The following is a 26,077-nucleotide window of genomic DNA, read 5'->3' as shown; positions in this document are numbered from 1 at the left end:
TGCGTCATTTTCAAATATCGTTCATTTCTTTTCTTTTCTTTTTTTTTTTTTAACTTTTTAAAATTTATTTTCTTATTTTTTAAAGATTTTATTATTTATTTATTTATTTGACAGAGAGAGAGAGAGAAAGACCACATGTAGGCAGAGAGGCAGGCGGGGGGTGGGGGTGGGGGAAGCAAGCTTCCCCCTGAGCAGAGAGCCCGATGCAGGGCTTGATCCTAGGACCCTGGGACCATGACCTGAGCCAAAGGCAGAGGCTTTAACCCACTGAGTCACCCAGGCACCCCAATATTATTCATTTCTGTCACTCCTCAGGTAAGGCAGGCTCCTGAGGTGTCCCCAAGGCACAGCAAACCCAGGGAAGCAGACTTAACCTTCCAAGAGCAGATGGGCATGCCTTCTTCCACTAACAAATACCACATTCCACTCTGTTCAGTGGTAAATAAGAGGTTTCCTGAACTTCTTTGTGAGGTCTCTTATCCAGAGGGAGAAGAGCAATAACGGGAGGGGGGAGTGTAGAGGGCTGGCTGCAAAAAAACCTACGGGGAGTCATCAGGGCCAAGGGAACGGCAATCGATTTCTGTGCTGGGACTCAATATTGGGACTCACAAAGTGTAGTTCAGACGTAAGGTTTGTTCTCTTATTGCCATCTAGACTCGCTCTGCTGGGGATCTTGCTGGCCCCCCGGTAAAACGTGCAGGAAGACCCATCACACTTCAGGTCATTTTTTTGAAAAACAAACTTTACTTTTGAGAGCAGTTTCAGGTACACAGCAAAACTGAGAAGACAGTATCGAATTCCCCTGTTCCACCTGTCCCACCACGTGCACGGCCTCTCCCTCTATGGACAGTTCTTAGCCTGCAGTCAGAAACCAGTCTGCTGCGTCTCTCAAGTGCCAAAGACATTTAAGCTCTCCAAGTTGTGACCTTGAACCCCTTTCCCTGGTCTTGAGGTAAAGAGGAGACATCTACTCCCCTCTGCCTGCAGGGTCATAATATATCCAAAATGTCTTGGTGTGGGTGAGGTTTGGATACCTTTTTGCATGGGTTGCATGCTGGTGTTCCCCCCTCACTCTGGAATATGGCATCTATTTTCTTGGGACTTGTGTTAGTTGCAGATAGCTAAATTCAATCTGCCTATTTATGTAGGAAGGGATTTTTCAAAACCCAGAAGAGTAAGCCACTGGGAATGACTCTCACAGCTACCCTGCAGGGCGGGGATGCTAAGGGAGCCACTGCTTTTGTCACAGTCAGGACCCTGAAGAATCAGAAAACTTCTCAAGTCAGGACGCAGCCAGCCTAGCTTCTGGTTCCAGCCTCATCCCACCTCAGCCACAATTCGCGGTAGCAAAAATGGTTGCCTTTCTTCCAAACTTAAGTCTTGCACATATGCATTTGACTGGTGGGGTCTAAATTCTATCTGGAACCCCGGCTGCCAGAAAGTCTGAGAAAAGATTGTGCAGACCTTTTATGGGGCAGAAAGGTCCATGGGAAGAAGGGAGGAATGGTCCACAGCCTCTGTCCCCAAAAATCTCAGCCAAAACTGAGATGAAAGCAGTTCAAATTTGAAAAGTCTTTTTTTTTTTTGTCAGTGAAAGACAATTACAAACATATATTCGTTGTTGTGTTATGACAAATACACCCTTTTTAAATGATAAATTTATGTTATAATAAAAGTTACTGTTTACCAAAAACAATATGTTAGGCATTATTATGTGTTACATATTACATAAGAAGATACAAACACAGAGAATTCCTATTTTTTCCTATTCCAAAATCTATGGTACTTTTCTCAAACATCTCTGTGTGTTTAAGAAAACAACTCCTATTTCTCTGCTTCATTCTACTCCTGGGATACCCACATGATCATTAATTCCTCAGTGACATTTGGAAAATTCAGGTTCCATGGCAGTCACGTTCGTGAAAATAGTTCCAGTTTAGCATTTGTTTACAACAAACTTTTTAAAACCTCGTAAAATCAGAACTGATTACATTTGAAACCAAGGGCAGGTCTTTTGGGGCTGATCTTTGAGGACCAGGCTTCTCTGTGGGAAAGAAAAAAATACAAAATAGCTAGAAAAAAAAAGATGTAATCAAGTTGTAGCATACAGATGTGCTCTTTAACTAAATTTAATATGCCTATCAGAAAGCAAACGAAAGACAACTATCCTAATAAATTAACAGATTGCCAGAAACAGACTAAGAACCCTCATTTCTATTTAGTGTGTGTGGGGGGGGAACAAAACAAAACAAAACAAAACAAAAACAAACGCAAAATAAAAGCTCTACTGTTTCCATACTTTCTTTAAAGATAGAGGCTGTAAACCCATGAAGGTCAACAAAATCTTCTGATCCCCTTTCCTTGTTGTCCTTCGTCCATTTTCTGTGACATGCTGAAAAGAGAAGTGACCAGGTGCAAAGAGAAGTCACCATTTCCTTCCACCTCCTCTGCATGGTTGTGTAGAGAATGTCACCTTTGCAGGACTAGGCTAGTCTATTGAGCAAATCTGAGCAAGTGTCCTTGCCCATCTCCTGCAGCCAGGCTCCCAGACCAGTCCTTCCTCCTTAAATATTCCCATTCCTACACACTGTGTGGTTTCGGGATAAACCAGTTCCTGTCCCAAACTGGACCTATAACCTCTCATTTAATGTTAGGAAGTAACATACACCTACAGGGTTGGGGAGAAAGCCAATTGCAAACATGCTTTGTTTTTGCCTTTTTTTTTTTTTTTTTAAATTTAAGATCTTTAAGTGCTCACAACTGAGTTGTCCTACTCCTTATCTCTTGGCACAGTCACCTGTGGAAATACTTTACCATTCACTTGGTTTAATGGATTTTTATTTTTCTCATCTTCACCCATCCATTATGATCCCTTCCCACAGGCATCCTCTTAATATATTTAATGTGTACCCTTTCAATCTACTGTCCATATGTTTATTTTTTTTTAAGATTTTTAAAATTTATTTGACACAAAGAGAGATCACAAGTAAGTAGAGCAGCAGGCAGAGATAGATGGGGAAGCAGGCTCCCCACTGAGCAGAGAGCCCGATATGGGGCTGGATCCTAGGATCCTGGGATCATGACCTGAGCCAAAGGCAGAGGCTTAACCCACTGAACCACCCAGGCACCTCTGTCCATATATTTATTTTTATCTGTGTAGATCATTGAAGAATTGATTTTATGTGCCTTGTTTCATACGCATTTCATTTTATTGTATAAAAAATGTGCACTTGGGTGGAAAACTGCATTGTCTACAGCACATTCTTCCTTGTGTTCTCTGATTCTGGGGGAGGTATTTTATAGTTTTGCAAGTTGCAGATAAGTGGTAGACATGCAGATCCTGTCCTGTCTTCCTTCCCCTGCTGTGGGGGAAAATAAATCCCAGACTGGTTTGTTTTCCTATGCAATTTGTTTCAACATTCCTTTTTCCTCCATATAAATGTATACTTCTTGACTTCCTTTTCTAACCGGTCTTAATGTTTGCCTGGTTTATTCACTGAGTATAAGTTAAAAAGAATCTTTAATTTTTCAACTGTATGGAAGTTGCAATTTAACCTTTTTTTTTTTTTGGAAAACTGTAACTGTTTATAAACTTCATTCAATCCTTCTATTTTGCTTGAGACTGTCTTTGTTGCTCAATGTAGATTAATTAATTTATTTATTTATTTTTTAAGATTTTTTATTTTTTATAAACATATATTTTTATCCCCAGGGGTACAGGTCTGTGAATCACCAGGTTTACACACGTCACAGCACTCACCAAAGCACATACCCTCCCCAATGTCCATAATCCCAACCCCTTCTCCCAAACCCCCTCCCCCCAGCAACCCTCAGTTTGTTTTGTGAGATTAAGAGTCACTTATGGTTTGTCTCCCTCCCAATCCCATCTTGTTTCATTGATTCTTCTCCTACCCACTTAAGCCCCCATGTTGCATCACCACTTCCTCATATCAGGGAGATCATATGATAGTTGTCTTTCTCTCAATGTAGATTTAAATCTTCGATTTGTTTGCCTGCTGTGTATGATTCCATGTAAGTGTTGAATTTTACTTTTCTGTTCCCCTTGTGATGGACACCTAACCTGCTTCAGCAGCTGACTATAGAAATAAACAAACAAGCAAAATCCAGAAAAATGAAAAGCAGTCTGAAGTAAACATCCTCATCATCTTCCTGATGGAGGATCCATGTAAGACTTTTTTCTAGATCACATACCCAGGAGGCATAACACGAATAAAGCAAGGGTTCAGAAACACATCCATGTGTGTATTCACCTGATTATCACACAGGTGCCCCTGGAATTTAGTGGGGAAGGTTGGTCTTCCTAACAGATGTTGATGGTCTTTTGGATAGTCACCTAGGAGGAAAAAAGTCTTTTACCCTTCTCTCACACCATACACACAATGAACTAAAATGGATCATAGACCTAAATATGAAAGGTATAAACAAGAAAGCTTCTAGAAGAAAACAGAAAATATGACCTTGGAGTAGGCAAATGTTTCCTCAACAGGACACAAAAACCAGTAACCACAATAGAGTATACAGTGAGGAGTTGGGCACTAAGTGTAGGACAGTCACACATTTATTCCACATGGTAGTTCCAGAACTTTCTCACAATCTCACCGATACTGAATCTTATCCAACTTCCTAGCCCCTGCCAGTCTGCCCAGTAAAAAGGGCAGCTCAGCGTTTCACAGGAGTGTTTCTCTGAGAACAAACAAGATCAAACATCTATCCGTGGGCTTTTAGGCATTTGGATTTTTATTGCGGTGGATCTCCTGCTTCTGATCTTTCTGCTGTTGGGCATCCTTTCTTCTGCTTGCGGATTCTCAGTAACTCCTTGGTTCCTTTAGGTATTCATCCACAGTCAGTTTTAGACACTGCAAATATCTCCCCTCTGTCTCTCATCTGTTACTCGGCAAGCACCTGTGAGGCCAGGCCTCAGTAATTTGGTGCAGAAGACACAGGAACCATTTTTAGATTTAGACAGTCTGTTACTTACACAGATAGTAAAAGGAAGATCAGCTGAATGTTCCAGCTTCCTGGGGTCCTTGTCCCATATTCAAGACAAGACAGTCCGAGAACTGCAGCCAGCCATGTGATATCCCACAGCTGAGGAGCCTATTGGCGACGGCCACTTTCAGTCGTCTTACAGTGTGTTCTGAGGGGGACAGCAGAAAGACTCGTACCTCAACAGAACATGGGGCGTGATGAGTGATGAGAAGCTTTCTTCCAGGAGGGGATCAGGTGGAGAGTGGCAGGTGTTTGCTGCCACTGTCTCTCATTCCAGGAAGAGCCAAGAGCATCTGTCTGACTCAGAGTCGCTGCAGTTCAGACCTTCACCATGTGGCTCCTGTGGCTGCAGGCAGGAGGGCCAGTGTCCGCGTGGAGCTCTTCTCCGGTGTTGCTTTTGTCCATGATAGCCTTTGTTTGAAAAATAAATGTTTGTGCTATGTGCTGAAACCATTATAACCACATTCCGTTTGGGCCACATCTTACCACCCATGTCAACATGACTTTGCTCTTCCACAGTTCCTAAGTATTACTTTACTTTTCCAGGTGTTTTTGACTAGGTAAACGGTTTCATTGTTCATTATAGACACCTCCTAGAAGATCCATCGACTCTCCAATGGAAAGCATCACGAGATAGTCTGTGCCCTAAGAGCCTTTGAATCCCTGCCTCAAAATCCTCGCCTTGCTGTTCCTGCCAGTCCTGGACCGATGTACAGCAATCCTTCCCCACTCCTGATTCAACCCCTCCTATGCCAACACTTGCCTTCAACCAAACTTCTCGATAAACTCGGACCTTGCCTTCCTCTGGGACACTGCCACAGCTCTGCCGAGGCGGTGTCCTCCCTGTTCGCCGTGAGCAATAAACTCAGCTTTCTCTTCTCCGCAGATTTTTGTGGGACGGAAGCATTTAGCAAGGTAATTAATTAATCCGTTTTTCCCATTATGTGTTAGGTTTCGGGATCTTACTTAAGATCCCAATCTGAAGCACAGTCATATTTTGAATATTGTCTTTTAGACAATGCACCGAGATCTTTCTCATATGTGATCTTCAACTGGCTTTATAGTTTCGACATTCACAGACACTATGCAACAAAGAAATCTGCCCCTTTGGAGGGAGGCTGGATATTGTTAAAGTTGACCTCACTCACTTCAAGCTGTGCCAATACTCTAGCCACTAACCACACATGGCTTTTTGCATTTAAGTTAATTAAAATTCAATGAAAAATCAAAATTCGGTTCTTCAGTGGCACCTGCTACATGTCAGATGCTCAGTGACCTTACGTGACTAGTGGCTGCTGTGCCCTGCAAGAGGACAGGGGACCTCTCCGCCACAGCAGGAAATTCTGTCGCACAGCCTGCTTTCAAGCGTTCTCTTTCAACAGAACCGGTTAGCCAACAAAGCTTTCAGTTCCTTGTTATAAATTTAACTTCTTATTAATACAGATTAAAACTTTTTATAGCACGTGGTACTTTTACAGCTGGGTAGTTTAATTTAGAGTTTCCATTCGATGAAAGCAGACTTCTCTTAAAAAAGGAATTATACTTCTGATTTTTTTTTTATTTTTCACTTTCAAAGAAAAATAAAAAAAAAATCAGAAGCTCATATGATTTTGGTGCCTAAATCCTTGCATCCATTTCCTCCCAAGTCTCTTCCAATGCTTCCTTGTCCATGGGTCTGTGAGAGTGAGGGCAGCCTATTTGGAGGGATGATGGGGACACAGTCGGGGTGGGTCAAGGCTGCTTAGCAGTGGGCAAACTGCTAGGGAGTGTTGGGGGACAGGGTTCCAATGCCCAGCTCAACTGTGCAATCTCCATGAGACCTTGGACAAGTCTCTTGTCCATTGTTTTGTAGCTTAGCCTCCATGATTAGAAGCTGGAGATGAGCTCTGTGGTCCCTTCCTTGTCAGATCAAGGAGAATGCCTGGAAGATGTTGCAAGATTGAACAAGGCAGGGCTCACAGAGAGAAAAGGCTGCCTGGCCTTCAGGGGGCTCACAGTCTGTCTGGAGAGGCACAAAGAGTGTCCACAGTATGGTAGCGTTAGGACACTACACAGGATAAGGTACCATTGTAAGCAGCCATTGCATACAGTTCTCTGTTCCAGCTCCTTGCAAAAGGACCCCCTTATGGCCCGACACCTGTGAAGCTAGTTGGGGAGCAGCCCTGAGAGATTCAGCATGGTTTGAGGCATGACCAGCATTGCAGTTAGGACTGGGGCCTTGGGGAGACCAGACACACTGGGGACCAGAGAAAGGGGTGGGCACAGGCTATGGGGTCTTAATGTAGGCTGATGCCTCTACAAAGCCTAGAAATACAATTAATGCAGGGTAGCTGTGCCCTCATTTTAGTTCTGTGGTGGTCACAGACAGGAAGAGGCTGTAGACTCCTCCTCTATTTTGTCCCCTCTGCCCTGAACAGCCTCCTGGTGCCCAATGACAACTTGGGCTCCAGGACCCCTGCTTATTTTCCTCAGAGACTCCAGCTTTCCACCTCCTCCCCTTTGTTGTCACCCCTCTCCCTGGTCCTTCTTCCACAGAAAGACCAGGGCAGGGTAGTCTAGGATCATGAGTGGTCTTAAGCAGGCCAGAGTGTCTGCTCATTTTAGGGAGGTGAGACGATCTTGTTCCATGAAGAGGAGACTGAATACACCTAGCGGAAGCTAGGCTATAACCAACTGGGAACACCAGCCATGTGAGTTCAGAGCACACTGGGCACGTACATTGGTCGGTGTGCCTTCCTTAGATATGTTAGTCCCTTACATGGTCTTGTTTGCTGTTCTTTATGCCTAATCAAATTAAGTTCTTAAAAAATACCTGTCTTTCATTTGAGAGTTGTTTGATATTTTCTCTCATGGGGTAAGGGGTTTTGGGAGGAAGACTATAGAAGTAAAGTGCCATTCTCATCAGATCATGTCAGGGGTACATACAATCCACATGAGTATCGGGATCACTCTTAAACTTGGTCATGGAGCTGAGGTGGTGCTTGCCAGGTCTGTCCACTCTGAAGTTACTCTTTCCCTCTTTCCACGCCACTCTCTTTGGAAGAAGGCACCGCAGACAGATGACACTTAAGGGGTGAGGTTTATGTGTCTCCCCTTGAGGGCAGAGGATCCATATAAATTATTTGGAGTTCTGTACAGATTTGTCTGTTCTCCCCTACTTACCTATAAATTTACTCCACCATTTACTTATATCAGCATGGAATCACGGATAGTTAATACATTACCGCTTTGTTTCTCTCTCTTTTTTAAAATTAATTTATTGGGCGCCTGGGTGGCTCAGTGGGTTAAGCCACTGCCTTCGGCTCAGGTCATGATCTCGGGGTCCTGGGATCGAGGCCCGCATCGGGCTCTCTGCTCAGCGGGGAGCCTGCTTCCCTCTCTCTCTCTCTGCCTGCCTCTCTGTCTACTTGTGATCTCTGTCAAATAAATAAAATCTTTAAAAAATAAATAAATAAATAAAATAAAATAAAATTTATTTATTTATTTTCAGCATAACAGTGTTCATTATTTTTTCACCACACCCAGTGCTCCATGCAATCTGTGCCCTCTATAATACCCACCACCTGGTACCCCAACCTCTCACCCCTGCCACTTCAAACCCTTCAGATTGTTTTTCAGAGTCCATAGTCTCTCATGATTCACCTCCCCTTCCAATTTACCCCAACTCCCTTCTCCTCTCTAACACACCTCGTTTCTCAGTTTGTTCCAATATTGGATGTCCTTTCCCTCTTTACATTTTACACACACATTGTTAAAATGAGAGACTTTTTCATCTTTCACCCACTCGAGGATTCTTCCAACCAATGTTGATGGAACCCTTTTAGGGAATGAGAAGAATGAGAATTGAAGACGTGGAATTAGTGTTGAGCTCTCCTCCCTGCTTCCTGTGCCCAACGGACCCATCCTTTTTGCCTTCTCCTCTGATACTCCCTGCTCAGCACCTCTTCACCACCTTCACAGTGCCTGGAATTGAAACTCGGCCCCCATTCAAAAACCTCCCAGGGTGAAAACACATCACTGACCCACCATGCCTGAAGTACAGACCCTGAGCTGCCCTGGGGACCAGAGAGACCCCACAGCCCCCCAACCACACACAGGTAGTGCATGGAGAACCAGAATAGAAGAATGGTGGGGTGCTTAGGTGGTTCAGTCGGTTGAGCATCCCACTCTTGATTTCTGTTCAGGTCACGATCTCAGGGTTGTAAGATAGAGTCCTGAGTCAGGCTCCCCACTAATTGTGGAGCTTGCTTAAGATTCTCTCCCTCCCTCTTCTCCTCCTCCCTGCCCTGCTTCACTTGTGTACTTGCTCTATCTCTATCTCTTAAAAAAAAAAAAAAAAAAAGAATAGAGGAATGGCCTCTTCTTTTACCGTAGATCTCTTCTTGGGCATTCTTAGACGTTTTTGTAGCAATGGTGGAGGAGAGTGAAATGGGAAGAAGCTGGGCAAAAGTGAGTGCCTGAGGCAGGACTGAGATCTTCAGGCCCAGAAACAGACCCTGAAGGTGGTAGACCCCCACCTAGGCCTCGCTGCTCCTTCCTCCCCACTGCCCACAGAGCCTCCCTGTCAGGCTACTTCCTTCCTCAATCAAGGTGTTGGCCTTTCTTAATTTTTCTGGTTTCGAAATGCTGGGAAGCTGCAGTAGAATCAGGCTCACCTTCTGCTTCCCTCTCCCCAGAGGTCTCCCCTTCTCACCTCCACTGTCAGAAATAGGTTGGGAGTAACATCTTTGGGGAGCCCTATGCTTGATCCTGCCACCTGTCCTGCTGGTGCTCCTGGCCTCAGGTGAGATCGGGAGGGTGAAGTGGAGGGGTGGGGAAGGGAGGAGGGTGGTTCTGTGACCAGAAGGCTGGCTTTGGGGACTATGCTGTGGGTGTGTGCTTCCTTTCCTATTACTCCAGCCCTGGGAGAGGGGTAGCTGGAGACAGTTAGGGCCCTGACTTGAGGGCTTGTTATCCAGGCTCCTGGGGAAATAGAGTTGTGCCTGTGGAACTTTATGAGTTGGTGGGATAGGCACTCTTTGTGAAATGCCAGCACCCTCTCAAGGGAGAGCCATATGAGGAAAACCCAGGGTCAGCAGACATCTGTAAATGAGTATGCCAGGTTAGTCACAGTTCCAAGCCCCACATGGCAGCTCAGAACTCTCAGCACACAATCTGGGGTGGGCTAGATGCTGACTTTTTCATCACCATGATTTAGCTGAGGGAGGAGGACTCAGTGCCCCCTAATGGTGTGGAAGTTACAACTCTTGCAGCAACTTGGTCACTATTCTCAGAATTATCAGCTTGGTGGTATCTCCAGCTGAGCTTCCTTCTTGAGGAAATACTCCCATCCCTTCCAGGTCTGGGAAGAACTGTCGCTTGCCCCCTTCATGTACTACAATCACCTCAGATCCCACCAGATCTTCTGCTCTGATCCAAGGGGATTGAGGGCCCTGTCTTCAGGGAAGAGCTCTTCCCTCATGCTAATAGTCCCAGCCCCAACTGGTGGAAAGATCTGCCCAAGGTTCACTAGACAGAAACCCAGAGTGTCTCTCTATGTTTCTTTTTTTCTTACACACATACAGCTATAGCAGTGGTGTGTGGATCTTGGGCACAGATCACCCCTGTTCTAACAGACCCTGAGGTACTATCTCCATGTCCCCTACTTTCTCTCACAGCTTTGGGGCCAGACTCAATTCTGTCTTTGGGGCCTGTGGACAGTTGCGGTCTACTTTCTTTATGCTTTAGCCCCAACCACTTCTCTTGTGTGGACACCCACCTGGCTTCTACCAAGTACAGGTAGGTCTGGGGTCTCAGTGAGGTATTTGAAGAGTGACTGGGCAGCTTGGGTCACCTCAGATTTGGGGAAGGGAGCACCAAGGAGGCCTATGTCTGTGGTTTGAGCTCCTGGGTTCTGGAGCTTTGGCTGGTGGGAAGCTACCTTCAGGGCTTGCTAGGCTTGAGACCCTGGGAGATAAACATGCAGAATCTGACCTGAACATGAAGATAGTTCATGGGTGTGCTGGGTGCCCCAGGAGGCAAGCCTGTCCAGGAAGACCCCGCATCAGTGTGTCCCAGGTCTGCCCCTTGCTTCCCATTAGCTTAGGGTGAAACTCCTCCCCTTTGGGCTAAGTGCCAAACTAGACTTCAGCTGATTATAAAGATCCCAAGCATCAGTTACCCCTGACCTGAGGGATCCTAAGGAGTTGGCTCTGTCCCCTTTCTACTTCCTTTCAAGGTTCTTAGAGGCAAATCTCATTCTCTATTCTAGTTCCCTAGGCAGTCACTGTCTTCTTTTTGTCCTCCGTAGTTCTGATAACTTCTCTTGAGAGGAACTCTGGCTCTCCCTCTCTTAATGGCTCTGATCCAAGTAGGTCAGGTGGTCACCAGAAGGGAGAGTCCTAGGAAGGGACAGCCAGATAGCTCATGCGGCCTCCAAGTTAGGCAACTCCAAGGCTCAGATTCAAAACTGGGGAGAGAGGAATAAAGAGGAGGATAGAGGTCATTAACTCTAGAGGAACTTAATGACCTCCTCTCGAGGTCATTAACTCTAGAGGAGGATAGAGGTCATTAACTCTAGTTCCTCTAGAGTTAATGTCTAAAGTCAGTTAGACATGGGATTTCTGGAATGAAACCAAATGGAACCAACATAATGTGGAAGCCAGAAGCTATATTGGTGTGAAAATGTGGGTGTGAGATCACAAATGGGCAGATGGTGGCTGGAGACATAACAAAAAACAGGTGAGAGGAAACTTTTGATTTCTGCTCTTGACTCTTGGAGTTGTGGGCTTTGAGACCATTATGACCTTCCCTTCATTGCAAAAATAGGCTCATCAGCCTAGGTCACAGGTGCTCTAGTGGGCCACGCAGCCTAGAAAAAACAATGGGTGACTGAAGAAGATAGGTGGCCAACTGCCTATGGGCATTTTCTCCCTAACCCTTTCCTTCTCCCAAGTCCAAGGTGGGTTACAAACTGAAGAAGATGTCCCAAAGTGTTTAAAGGTGAAACCCTGGCCAGAGAATGAGAATGACAGCAATGTGGGCACACAAGGGGTACTCTTATGCTCTAAGTACCACTTTTAAAGTTCATGAGATAAAAGGATCTAGCCTTCCTTTCTTCCCTTATCAGTAGACTGGGAATATGATCACCCTAGGGGGTATCTGAATTCAGAAGCCAAAATAACTTGGTGCCTTAAGAGAACTACTACCTTAAAAGAGTAACAACATACCAAACAAACGAAACCATCTGAAGAAGAACTATGGGGACTGAAAGCACAAAAATTACAGGTAAATATTGCCAGTATAGCTAAGAGGTAAGGGTATATTCATAAACTAATGATTCAAAAGCAAGAACCATTAAAACTGCTAAATTAAAATAATACTTGTGAAAAATATTATGGTTGAAATAAAGACCACAATATATGTGATAAATAAAGAATAGACATGGTAAGAGCATGAGCTAGAAGAAAAGCTCAGGAATTCTCCCTTTAGAAAGTTCCTGTAAAGCATAGAAGATTAAAAAATCAAAGACAAGCGAAGAAACAGAAAAGTAGATGTACCAAAATAATGGTTACAAAAATCCCTGAGAAAGAAAAAAGATGGAAAGAAAAAAATTGAAGAAAAATTAATATAAATCTCAAAATTATAGAAGAAAAGATCTTGGATCATAAAGGTTCGTATATTGCCAAGAAGGGAAAATAGGAAACAAACACACATGCACACACATACAGCCCTAAACTCATCATATGAAGTGTAAGAATATCGAAGACAGAGATTAAATTCTAAAGACTTTCAGATCACCTATAGAAGAACAAGAATTAGGTCTACACTAGAATTCTTTTTTTTTTTTAAAGAATTTATTTATTTATTTGACAGACAGAGATTATAAGTAGGCAGAGAGGCAGACAAGGGGTAGGAGGAAGCAGGCTCCCCACTGAGCAGAGAGCCTGATACAGGGCTCGATCCCAGGACCCTGAGATCATGACCTGAGCTAAAGGCAGAGGTTTAATCCTCTGAGCCACCCAGGTGCCCCAGGTCTACACTAGAATTCTTAAGAGGAGCACTGGATGCCAGAAGACAGTTGAGTATTATTAAAGGATTGAAAAAAAGAACTTCGTACCTAGAATTTTATATCCAGCCAAACTGTCATTCAAAATGTGATCATAATACTTTGGGACTTTGAAAGCCTCAGAAAGTTTTCCACATGCAAAGATCCCCACTGAACATATACCTGGTGGAAATACTCAAAACAAATCCAGAAGATGCTGCAAGAGATGAGGAAATAGTGTGATCAAGCACCTTGGAGAGTATATATTTTTTCTTAAACAAACAAACAAAAAGCAACTAGAGCCAACATTTAGAGAAAAAGAAAATATATCCATGACAACTGAAAAGTAATATTCCAGACAACATTAACACAGAGTGAGGAGAAGAGACCAGAAGACCATGAAAGGATGGCAAGTTCTTGTCTCATGAGACAAATATGTAGATACTGGTAAGTTTAAAGGAGCAACAGGAGTAAATCAATATAAATATGGCTCTTCAGTTAAGTAAATAGAATGTATATTCTTTAGAAAGACAATTATCATATGGTTTCACTCATATGTGGAACATAAGAAACAGCACAAAGGATCATAGGGGAAGGGAGGAAAACTGAATGGGAAGAAATCAGAGAGGGAGATGAACCATGACAGACATTTGACTCTGGGAAACAAACTGAAGGATGAGGAAGGAGAGGTGGGTAGGGGAAGGTGGGTGGGGGGAAGGGGGTGAGTGGTGAGGGAGGAAGAGGACAACTGTCTAGTCAGTCAGATCAACCCAATCAATCCTGGTGATCAGCTGGGTGACAGATGTTGCAGCCAGATCACTCTCACATTCTAGTTAAATTTTTAAAAAACTTGATAAACTTACTATTCAGGCAAACAGTATTCACACATGTTAGTAATCTAGGAAATGTCCATTAAAACAACCATGAAATGCTACTTTACATCTTTTCAACCAGCAAAATGAAGACACAGTAAAGTGCTCAGTGGGAATAGGAACACTGTGAGAGAATATACAGGCATTTTATTCCTCCTTCCCTGTGAAACCTTCCAGAATTCAGAGCCTAAAGCATCTCAGGGGCTATCCAAGATGTCACAGTTGAGGAAATGAGGCTCAGAGATCCATGTGGTTGGCCAAAACCTGTCACCCAGCCCTTAGGAGCACAGACAGGGCAAAAACCCAGGCTCTCTACTGATGGCTCCTGAGACCCCTCCCTATAGCCTTCTGTGTGGCCCCCATACCTGGTCTGCCTAGCTCTGATTCTGGAGCCTTCTCTCTACCATTTCCCCCATGCTCCCATCACCTCAGCAAATCTCCTCTTCTTTTCTGGCCTCAATAGCCTCTGATGATTCAGCCTGACCACCCTGCTGATGGTTCAGCCTGATGTCCCTGTCCTTTCTGACCTGGTAAGATTGTTTCTACTCCCCTGGCTCTATCCCTCCCACCCTACTTGAACTCTGATCCCTATCTCTATCCGGAGCCAAGTTTTTAGGGGAAAAGAAGGGGTGCCTGGAAGTAGGCAAAAGGAAGGGAGGGGGACAGAGGGGGAGATCAGTAACAGGGATAGGTAGGAAGAAGGGGCAGGGAAAGAAGGTGAGGAAAAGATTCACCTCAATTTAGAATTTCCTCCTCATCCTCCCTCCTCAGGGTGATAAGGATATTGTAGGGACAGCAGTGATGGAAGTTTCTGATTGTGTCAGACCAGCCTGGGCCCTAGGACTCTTGGGTGCATCCTCTGCAGATCCAAGATACCCTGTCTCCTGCCCCTGCCCAGCTATTGGGAGAATCTCCCCCTAACTACTCATGCCACAGTCCTGTGAAGAAAGCCTTCTTGAGAAATCCTCCATCTCCCATTCATCTGATTGAGCCTTCATCCCAGTACTAAGCGCTCTGAGACCCACCTCCCCAGCCCCTAACTCCTCCAGGCTGATCACCCACGGAAGGTTTCTCTGCATCTGATCAACAACTCGGCTTCCTGGACCAGCCCCCAGGTAACACCTTCCCTCACCACAGCCTGCTTCTTCTTTCGCTGGACTCCTGCCCTCTCTCACCGCCCCCCCCCCCTTCAGCTGGGCACCTGCCTCACTTCCTCACCTGTTCTCTATTTCTCACCTCTGCACTACCTGAAAGTCCTCTGTATTTTTCCTTGGGCTCAAATGCAACTGAAATGTGTAGGGGGAACTAAGCAAGATGGCACACGAATCTCACTAGCTTTCCTCTCCTCCTAGCTTAAATATGTTAAAAGCTAAATTACTCCAAAATAAATTGTTAAATTGCAAATAAGAAAAGTCATAATCAGCAGACCAGAAACTGAGGCATTCCTTGAAGTTAAAAAAAAAATTCAGATGCAATTAACATGGGCAAAAGCAGATGACTTGGCAGCCCAAAATGTGAGCAGAAGACAATTATTCCAAAATGTTTTGTCTGCAAATAAGATGTGATAGCCAGGATCCATTATTCTGTTTGCTCTATACATGAGGAGATTCATAGCCTAAGAGAAAAATCACACTGAACAAACAGGATAATTGCTTGGGAGTGAAAGATAAATGTTTCAGGGAACAGAAGATATTACATCCATAAAACAAGAAAAGCCCAGAATCATATTCAGAACACCGACCATCTAGCAAGGCCAGGGCATTGAGCTCTCAGAATCTACATCTACCATTGAACTATCTTAAGAGAAATGCAGCCAACATAAAACATATTTTCCATAAATACAGTGTTAGAGATAGGTTTTTGGTAAATGTCCCTTATTAAAGCCAGGACATTCTCTTCTACAACTTTTTTTTTTCTGACAGTTTTTAATTATGAATTGGTCGTGATTATGGTGGGAGTAGTGCAAATTCTTTTTTCTGCATCTGTTTGAGATAATCCCATAATTGTCCTTTATTCTGGTGATGGGATGAATTAGGTTGACCGATTTTCAAATGTTGAACATAGGTAGCATTCCTGAGATAAACTCTATTTGGTCATATTGTTTTATGTTATTATATACATTGACGGTTTTGATTTGCTTTTGGTTTGTTAGAAATGTTTCTATCTATGTGCATAAAGCATGCACATCTGTACTTCTCTTTTCCTGTAATGTCCTTGTCAGGTTTTAGTGTCAAGGATATTCTGACCTTACAAATTAAGTTGGGATATATCTCCTCTTCTATCTTCAACGGTTTCCGTAACATTGGTGTTATTTCATTTTATGTATTTGGTACAGCTCACTGAAGAAATTGAAGAAAACTGAATCTGGAGTTTTCTTTGTGGAAAGGGGAATTTTACTCTAAATTAGATCCTAGTTTTTGATGGGAAAATAAATGTAAAGAAAAATAATCTAGTGCTATGTTAAATCATCTTGTTCCTAAAAGCCTGATGGATACACATTTTTAGAGACCTTGATAAATCCTTCCAAATTTCTCTCAAGAGACAATGAATCCAATTTATACTTCCTCTCTCAGTGGAATGAGAGTGCTGGGTTTTATCGTCACAGCTATCACTGTGATTCCAGGAAATAAGTCCCTACAAGAGGTAAGTGGACCCCCCCCCCCCCCGCTCCCATTCTTGAAGCCACTTAGGGTTTGGGATGGAAGAAAGGAAGGAAGACACCATGCATTGGGAGGGCAAAGACCCTTTGAACGCAGTCATCTGAACACTGGGAAGACCTATTAAACAGTAAGGGTGAATGAAGAAAGTGAAACAGGTCTTCTGGGAGCTGAGAGGTCTAAAGTGACATTCCTCTACCCCATATGCTTGGCACCTCATGTGGTGCGTAAGACTGTAGAGAGGAACGAATGAATGAATAGAGTAAGTTAAGAGACTGAAAGTTTGGAGTCAGCAGAGATCAAGCTTCCTTGGTTTGGTGTTTGCGAGTTCAAGCTCAGTTGAAGACTTTTTACTTGTGAGTCCTGTCTAAGGAAAACAAAGTTCCTGTCTAAGGAAAAGAAGGGCGCGTAGGGGGAAACACATAATCGTGTAGGCCCCCTCGCCCCCAGTGAGCAGATGACACAGCTCTTGGACGTCAGAATTCTATTTTTCTGATTCTTAGAGCTCTCGACTGAGTGAAGGGTGGGGTCTTGGGCCAAATGCTGGGTTATTTCGGCTGCAGCCGGGCGGCTGTCTGGGCAAGATAGGGTTGAGTGAGAGGAAGTTGAGTGGGCATGCGCATGCGGCAGGGGGCCAGGCCGGGGGCCCGGGGAGGGGGGGGCTGGGGGCGTGGCTTTTGGAGAAGCGGGGGAGGGGAGCCTGCAAGAGGGAGGCGGGGGAGGGGCGGAGCTGGTGGGTGATTAGACTGGTTGGTAGGAGAATGCGAGAGAGGGTTAAAGATAAGGAGACAAGTGAGTAGTCAAAAGGAAAGACAGCTTGTGTGTGTGTGTGTGTCCCCACGTGTCACAGCGCGAGCCCAAACTATGCCCTGAGCCTTAACAATTTGCATCTTTTTTTCCGTCACTCTAACTGTAGCAGAAATAAGATCATCTTTGAGCTCGGAAGGGGTGCTTTGGTAGTATGAGCGAGGGGGACTGTTCTGACCAGCCCGGAACTTGGCAAAAGAGGGCACCAGAAGGAGCGCATCATAGAGAGCTGAGTGAAATGAATGAATGGAGTTGACAAGAAAACTCATTTGGAATGTGTGTTGCTGAAAACCTAGGATCCGAGGTGCTCTGCTCCAGCCCGAGCCCCTACCCCTGGGTCTCTGAGCCCAGGGAGCCTGTAGTTGAGGGTCCAGAAAACTCACCCCAGTCCCCTACACCAATCCCCTGCTTCAAGCTAGGAGGCACACCCACTGGGCAGTTTCCAGGAAAGGATTGGAAGTCTTCAAACCCTGAGAGCCCTTCCTGCGCTGCAGGGGCCCCAGACTGGGTGGAGCAGCCACACCTGCCCGAAGCTTCGGGGAAGAGGGCGTGAACAACAACCAGCACCGCCCTCGGTAGGCTCTGCGGGCCCTGCGGTCTGCCGATCTCTGTGGTCCCACAACTTCCTCACTTCCCTAAATGGGCAACTGCACTTTGAGAAGGCCAGGTCCTTCCCTGGCAGACCTAAGTGGCACATCCCGCATTGGCCTGGGCCCTTAACCCTGGATTTGAGGTGTCCCGGCCCCCTGCTGGCCTGTGACTGTCCCCAACTGGATGGAGCCATGGCTCCCACCTTCCTGCTGTTGCTGCTGGGGCTGCTGTGGTTCCAGCGCCCTGTCTCAGGTGAGAGGAGCTGGCATAGGAGGGAGGGAATGGCCTTTTTCTGGACTCTCCCTCCCTGCTTTTCCTTGCCCAATAATCTTGTTTGATGCTTTGTGGGGTTGGAGGAGAAGGGAGATGGGGCTGACCTAGTGGCTCCTAACAAGTAAGAAGGTCACATCCCACTATCTGGCCCCAGGCAAAGTTAACACAGGACTCACAAACTAAGATAAAACTCTGGACCCTTGCTGTTGGGCCCATTCATCTGCCAGGCTTGGTTAGGACCTCTGATCACGGACACTCTGTTTCCTCACCCAAAAAGTCTCCTTCCCTTCTCTAGAAAGCCCTGTTTGGTTCTTACAAGAATCATTGCATCACGTGTGTGTGTTTTAACTGGCTGAGTGCTTTGTGCCAATACACTCTTCCTCATCCCCCTGTCCTGAGGGGGAAGCCCTCCTTGAAGGCTTCGCTCATCCCATAGCTACTAAATGCCCCTTGAGGAGGCCTTCTGCAGTCCTGCCTTTCTTATTGCCATGGTCACCAAGTTACCCTCTCCTGTTCAGTTCTGGCCACCACCTGTGAGAGGGGTGGAAGGTGGGCACAAATGAACACAGACCCTTTACAAGAGTTCCCGACCCTGCACTTCTCCTAGAAAGCCCCCTCTCCTTGCCAGGGAAGAAGTGTGAAGTAATCCTGGGGTCCTCCAACCTCCCACCTGCCAGTTAACTGACTTGGATCATTCTGTTGGTTTGTATAGGACAAAGGAATGTCCAGACAGGGTGCTACCTTAGCACAACTCTCAGCTGTAGTGCAGCTGGGGTGAAAGCAGGTAGATATCTTCTGTCATTTGTGGGGTCCTTGGCTGTCATAGCTCTGGGCTCCACTGGAGAAGTCTGAAGCAACCTGGATTTGAGAAAGGGAAGCACGTGGAGCACCACCTCCCTTCCAGGCACAGTCCTGGGGCCCAGTTCCCACAGTCAACCTGAGACAGATAAAGAAGCAGATTTTTGGGGTCTACTCACACAGTTAGTCAGTGGTGGAACCAGGGTTTAAACCTATATTTATTTAGACTCCAAAATGTGTGCTCTCTGCTCTGTCCTGCTGGGGAGAAATGTGTGTGTGTGTGTGTCGACGTCAGGCTCTGGGGGATGTGAGAGGGGTAAATGCTGGGCATACGGTGGGCAGTGGAGTGGAGGGAGACCATCACAGCTTTGCCCGTCTCCCTGTCCCCTGATTCCCCACCTTCAGCCCTAGTTCTACTCTCTCCCCGCCAGCCGTGGATTGTAAAATGCACAGATCACATCTATTTCTAGGTGGAGACTGTAACAGGCTATGGTGAACTGTGACTAATTGTATAGTTCTTTGGTTTGTACTCCATTGGGACTTTATTTGTATGTTTGTGCATTTTTAATCTCTGGGTTTTATGCAACTAGAATGTTTTAAAATGAAACCGCACCAAAAATGACCTACAGCACCTTGCTATTTAAAAGATAACTATGATGAAGTTATTTGTGAAATAAATAACTACTCTTAATTTTTTCAACGATTGGATTTTCTTTTTTATCTAAGCTGTTTGTGCTCTGGAATTTTGTAACTTTGTGACTTCTGTATATCTCTCACTAAGGACAAGACCTAGGTCTTTCCCACAAGACCCTGAAGATGGGGCTATTACCTTCCCATTGGGCTAGAAAATACCATGAAAAAAGGGGCTACGGTGGGCAATGGAGTGGAGGGAGACCATCACAGCTTTGCCCATCTCCCTGTCCCCTGATTCCCCACCTTCAGCCCTAGTTCTACTCTCTCCCCGCCAGCCGTGGATTGTAAAATGCACTGATCACATCTATTTCTAGGTGGAGACTGTAACAGGCTCCCTGAGTGTAAAGGCTGAGTTTCCTCCATTAGCCTGGGGGTTCCCTGAAGGCTGTGCCTGTGTCTCAACCATCAGACTGAGAGTTCCCTGAGGGCTAGTCTTACATCTTCATCCTAGAACTCACCAAGGGCATGGACTATTGTCTTCCTTCTAGTTTGGGAACTTCCAGAAGGCAGGGCTACTGTCTACTACTCCAAAAGACTGGAAGCTCCTTGAGGGAGTGGCCTGTGTCTTCCCCCTCAGACTGGGAGCTTGTTTGAAGCAGGGCCTGTGCATCTCCTCTCTTGGATGGAGGAGTTCTTTCGGAGCAGGGCTGTGTTTCTCCCTGGAACTCTGGTTCCATGACAGCAGGGTCGTATCCACCTCCTCTCCCCTCATCCCAGCCTTTGAGATGCCTCCTTCCTCCTCTCTCTCCAGACCTTGCTCACCAGCAGTGTCTCCCCAGGTGTCCCTGCCGAGAACGTGTACACTAAAGTCCAGCACTTTGAAGGGGAGACTCTGTCTGTGCAGTGCTCCTACAAGAGCCGCAAAAACCACATGGAGGGCAAGGTATGGTGCAAAATCAGGAGGAAGCGGTGTGAGCCTGGATTCGCCAGGGGCTGGGTACAGGGGACGCGTTACCAGCTGCAGGACGATCCCAAGGCCAAGGTGGTCAAGATCACCATGGCGGCCCTCAGGCGCCAGGACTCCGGCAGGTACTGGTGCATGCGCAACAGCTCAGGAACCCTGTACCCCCTGACGGGTTTCCTACTGGAAGTGTCTCCAGGTGAGCAGGCCTGCCAGGGCACTGGGAGGGTAGGGGTGTCCTCCCTGCCCCATACTCCACTCACAGCAGATGTAGTGAGAAGAATAATCCCTCAATGGGCACACTGTGCTACAGGGTTTTCATGGTTCCTTTACTGACATCTTCACAGGCATTGTTGTCCCCCACTTTACCAATGAAGAAAATGAGATCTAAAAAACCCTCTGTGGATCTGACCTTGTCCACAGTCACAGAGGTAGCAAGTGGCAGAGACAAGATTCACACTTAGGGCTCTCTGTGCTTTGTTTTTATTCCATCATCTGTTCAATATACATTCCCCGAGTCCCGAATCTGTACCAGAGACTAGACACAGTCCTGCCGTATGAGAGATGACAGGCGATTGCTCATCATCAGAAGAATAATTATAGAATAATTATAGATAACAATAAATGTTCTTAAGAAAATCAAGCAGTGTGACAAACTGGGAAGTAACTCAGCGTTGTGGGGGGGAGCTAGTGAAGCATGGGAGACTAGAGAGGACCTCCCTGAGCAGATGACATCAAGCAGAGTCCTGTGTGAGAAGAGCTTTCTAGCCCTGTTGAAATGTGGGTGCTTTGTATTCTAGGCAGGGAGTACTGCATGTGCAAAGGCCCTGCAGTGAGAAAGAGCCAGGCTTGTATAAGGCAGGGCTCTGTTGCTGCCCCATATTGAGTGTGGGGCACAGTGGCAGGAGATAAGGTTGGGAGAGTCAAACAGCAGCCCTAAAGTCTATAATGCCACATTTGGGCTTCATTCTAAGTACAGTAGGAAGCTATTGGAGTGTTTATAGGAGTGTGTTGTGACTTGTCTTTAAGAGTATAATGGCTGGGAAAAAAAAAAGAGTATAATGGCTGCTGTGTGGAGGGTGGATTGTGAAAGGATAGGAGATGAGCCGAGAAGCCATTGTGTGTATTCTGGCTGAGAATGAGTGTCTTAAAGTAGGACATGAGGTGGAGAGAAGTGGTTCAAATCTGTGATGTTCACACTTCCTGCCCACTCTGTAAACTTGGGAGGTAAGATGGGTGAATGAAAGGGAGGAATCAAGAGTGACTGTAAGGTTTTTTATTCCATCAGCAAGATGCATGTCGGTACCATTTATTGGGTAGGGTGACGCTGGAGAGATGCTAGTTTGGAGGATAAAAATCAAGAGCTATCTTTTGTCATGTTAAGTTCAAGACACCTCCTAGAACCCCAAGTGGGCAAATGGAGCAGCAGTGAATCCTGGAGCTTAGCTGAGAGGTCAGAGCTGGGGATATACACGGGAAGTATCCCTGTGAAGATAGTTTATTTTTATTTGTTTTTTTTTTCTTAAGATTTTTTTTATTTAATCCATTCATTTGAGAGATAGTGAGTATGAGTGGGGGAGGGCAGAGGGAGAGGGAGAAGGAGACTCCCTGCTGAGCAGGGAGCCAGAGGGAAGAGGGGCTCTATCCCACGACCCTGAGATCAGGACCTGAGCCAAAGTCAAATGCTTAACTGACTGAGCCACCCAGGAAGTCCTTTGTGAAGATGGTTTAAAGTCTAGGGGATTTGAGAATTCTATACAGACAGAAAGAGGATTAGTTGTTGCTTAGGGCTGGGGGAAAGGAAGGAGAGGTAGAGGTTAATAGCTAAAAGGTGGGGATTTCTTTTGGAGACGGTGGGTATATTCCAAAATTGACTGTGGTGGTGGCTGTATGACTCTGTGAATAGACTAAAAGTCATTGAATTTGGTGCTACAAATGGGTGTGGTATGTGGAATGTGAATAATATTTCAAAAAAAATCTGTTAAAAAATCAAGGGGATAGAGAAGCTCTCCCTTCAGTGTAAAAAAGAGAGAAGGGGGCGCCTGGGTGGCTCAGTTGGTTGGACGACTGCCTTCAGCTCAGGTCATGATCCCGGAGTCCCGGGATCGAGTCCCACATCGGGCTCCCAGCTCCATGGGGAGTCTGCTTCTCCCTCTGACCTCCTCGCTCATGTTCTCTCTCACTGTCTCTTCTCAAATAAATAAATAAAATCTTTAAAAAAAAAAAAAAAAGAAAGAAGGGTCAAGCCCTGAGTTTCCCCCACATTTATAAGATAGGAAAGAGTGAGGAACCAGCAAGAGAACATGAAAAAAACAGCCAATGGTGATGGCATGAGTTATTGACCCTTGCCCATCCCCTGGCCCACCTGCATCCCCCTCTTCTGTTGTGACTGAGCTAGGGCAACTGCTGTCTCTAAGATGTGGGGCCGAATCTCATTCCCCCTCTCCAGTTCTGCTTTAGACCCAAGAAATAGTTAAAATCAAGTGTATAAAAGTCTTAATTTGCAGGGATACAAACATGAAATGGTTTTGTTTTTCTCTTTGCATATACCCCCCTCCCTTGTCAAATCCCATGGTCTACCTTTTAAAAAGACCATTTGGGGAGATTCCAACTTAGCAGACCTTTTCAGTTATTAGGGAATAAAAAATCCTCAGCCCATTTAAAAACTCTAATCTTCTAGCAATATATGCTCTTCTACTCCTTGAAAACCATAGGTTATGGCCCAAGCCACCCAGAGTAGGAAGGAGGGTATTAGCCTGCTGCCTAACTCCCTCTCCTTCATCCCAGCAGGTGGGGAAGGTGGGGTTCTTCTCAGTAACCTCATCCTGCCTTCTCCTTTTTGTTGGGTGTTACTTTTCTCTACCCAGCCCTTTGTCATCCTCTGTAAGGTGGGTCTCTAAATGCTGGCTCTCCTAAGACACACACACATGAGTTCTCTGAGGGTTCTTTGAGGTCTCTCCACTGCTGAGTAGGATGATGTGGGAGGTCTGGCTCCAGGTCGGCCTCTTCCCCCATCCCCACTCTCACCACTGCTGCTTGTTCTGGGTTCCCTTGCCCAGAAAGATGGGTACCTTCCATGGTGGCCATTTAGCCCTCAGGAGTGTGTCCTTGCCATGCACAGTCTTGGGATGTGGCAGCCTGTGCCAGCCCTCTCTCTCCCCCACCATCTCTCTCCAATTCTCTTGCTCTCTGCAAAGATAGACTCCACCATACCACCACAGATGGGACCTCATGATTTCTACAACCCCTTCTTCTTCCACCACCCAAATGTCAGCCTTCTAGAAAATGTGAGGTAAAAGGCTGAGTGGATGGATGATGGGAGCAGGTGTCTCTTCTTAAGCAACTAAGGTGGGCATCTGACCCTGCTGCTGGAGGCGGTCTCTGGAATGTGGGCCTTCAGTGCTTCCTTGTCCTCATTTCTGGACCCTGGTCACCAATTATGGAACACCTGGAAGGTCCCTGTTCAACATGCTAGTGAAGAAATCTCTTTGGCATGCAGGAATAAGGAAGGTCTGGAGATGACTAGAGAGGTGGAGACAGGGAGGAGAGTTGGCCTGACAGGGAAAGTTAAAGAAACTGGGAGAGCCTCTTCCTTCTTTACTGTGCCTACTTCTTCTCCCTGACAAGCCCACATTTGGTCACACAGCAGAGCAGAATCCTTGGTCCAGGGTCAAGGAGGGGAGACAAGGATCTGTTCCCATCAACGAGACCCCTGACTCAGTCTAACATTCTTCCCTCTCTGACCCCTTAGCCTCCACAACCAGGAGAAGTACTCCTCTTAGACAGCTGGCCAATATCCTCAAGAGCAGAATTGTTGTCACATCGGGCCCAGCCCCCACCTCAGGCCCTGATGCCCCTTTCACCACCAGCATGACAGTTTTCACTCCTGGCCTCCTCACCTTGACCAGTCTCGTGCCCCCGACTGCCTCAGAGTCCATCAGACTGACCTCCATGACAGGCTTCAGCTTCACCAGCCCTGGCCCTTCTACCATGGGGCCCAGCAGGGCCGTGGAATCCCAGACAGTGATTGTGTCTCCAAGCGATGCCAGAGCCTCCTCTGCTGCCCCAGCATCCATCTCCACCAGGGCTGGGCATCTGCAAACCAGATCACCCACCACAGGAATGTGCCACACCGGCGGGTCTCTCCTCAACAAATTATCCCCTGTCAGGTACCTGTGGGTCCTGGGCTTGGGTGGCTTTTGACCACATCCAGCAACAATAGCTGGTGCCTGAATAGACCTCAAGGTGCAGATGTGATAGCAGAGCTTTCCTTTTCAGGAGGTCGGTCTGGCCTGATGCTGAATGGGAGGTCGTGGGAGGCCAGATGTCAGGCTGGAGAGGGGACATAGAGGATGACAGTGAGAAGTGAGGGTTGGATGGGTCAGCATGAGTCTGTGGGTGGAGAGGAGAAGGTTGGGACAGGACGTGACTTGGGAGTAGAAAGTGGGAAATGGTGGATGCTTTAATGGGCTCCCCCAGAAGCAGCCTCTGGGACCTGGGGTACTGGAAAGAGCAGGGGTAAGGGAGAAAGAGAAGCAGTTGGTAGAGAACCTAATCAAGCTGGCCACTACTGTGGGCAGCAGAGCACAAGCCTAGAGGAAGCTCTGGGGCCCAGGATCAGACTCCCGGCTGAAGGGCGAGGGAGCTGGGGTATTAATACACCAACTCTTACACCAACACTGCTCGTATTGGTCACCAGTGAAGGGCTGCCTGCAAAGAGGTAGCCAAGAGGACTGTACTGACAGGAGAAGGTCCAAGGGCTGAAAAAAATTTAGATGGAGGTGCTGAGGGCTGGTGCAAGGGCATATAGATTATGCACCTGCCACATCTGCTTCAGAGGACAAAGGAGGGAAGGGCCATGAGGAGAGGCTCTCACTACAAGGAGAGCAAGACTCTCAGTTTCTTCTGTCACAAATGGGGGTCTCTTAGATTTCTCATCCTCAGTGATGAGCAGGTTTGGGGGAACAATGGAGGGAAGGTGCTAAAGTGGAGAGATGCCCTTCTCCACCTGGGACTTCTTCCCCTGACCTCTGAGCTCCTCACTTCCTTCTGCCATGGCTGGATCCCCAAGGAAGGGAGGCAGTCACTCCCACCAGGGCTGTGAGGATTTCTCCTGGTCCCGGCTCTTCTTACGTGGCATCCAGAAAGACATGGGTCAGGGTGGGGCACCTGGATGCTCAGTGCCTCCCCGCTCTGTCCTGTCCCCTCAGGCACCAGGATTCGTATTCCATTGTGCTCCCGGGGTTGCTGATCTTCCTCCCAGTGTCTCTGATGGTGATCGTGGTCTATGGGCTCTGGAAGAAGAGACACAGGGGAAGTGAGTACAACCCACTCTCCTGTCCTCCGGCAGGGAGGGGCAGAGCACGGGGGCTTGACACACTTGCCAAAGCGCCTGACTGCACTCTGTCCCCAAGTGGTCTGTCATCATCTGCATCCAGCCACAAGGACT

The 26,077-nt window shown here is 46.4% G+C and overlaps 1 protein-coding gene across 2 annotated transcripts in view; it reads left to right on the top strand.

Moving 5' to 3' along the window:
• The window catches only part of TREML2 (triggering receptor expressed on myeloid cells like 2), a 34,167-nt gene that overhangs the window by 6,001 nt on the left and 2,089 nt on the right, over nucleotides 1-26,077 (top strand). The window contains exons 6-14 of one of the 2 annotated variants that reach the window (XM_082731729.1): nucleotides 9,687-9,793; nucleotides 10,668-10,788; nucleotides 12,122-12,276; nucleotides 14,372-14,438; nucleotides 14,680-16,551; nucleotides 17,485-18,215; nucleotides 20,507-20,827; nucleotides 24,380-24,797; nucleotides 25,839-25,945. In XM_082731729.1, coding sequence (XP_082587855.1) covers nucleotides 18,155-18,215; nucleotides 20,507-20,827; nucleotides 24,380-24,797; nucleotides 25,839-25,945 — 907 coding nt within the window. In that variant the 5' untranslated portion in view covers nucleotides 9,687-9,793; nucleotides 10,668-10,788; nucleotides 12,122-12,276; ... (1 more) ...; nucleotides 14,680-16,551; nucleotides 17,485-18,154. Of the gene's footprint in view, nucleotides 1-9,686; nucleotides 9,794-10,667; nucleotides 10,789-12,121; nucleotides 12,277-14,371; nucleotides 14,439-14,679; nucleotides 16,552-17,484; nucleotides 18,216-20,478; nucleotides 20,828-24,379; nucleotides 24,798-25,838; nucleotides 25,946-26,077 lie in introns of those variants that run through there. The other variant, XM_082731728.1, reaches the window with a different exon arrangement.

Source organism: Mustela nivalis, assembly GCF_964662115.1.
Source record: "Mustela nivalis genome assembly, chromosome: 5".
In the NCBI taxonomy this organism is placed as follows: Eukaryota; Metazoa; Chordata; class Mammalia; order Carnivora; family Mustelidae; genus Mustela; species Mustela nivalis.
Note: the sequence above shows the minus strand (reverse complement) of the source record. Positions and strands in the feature narration are given on the sequence as shown.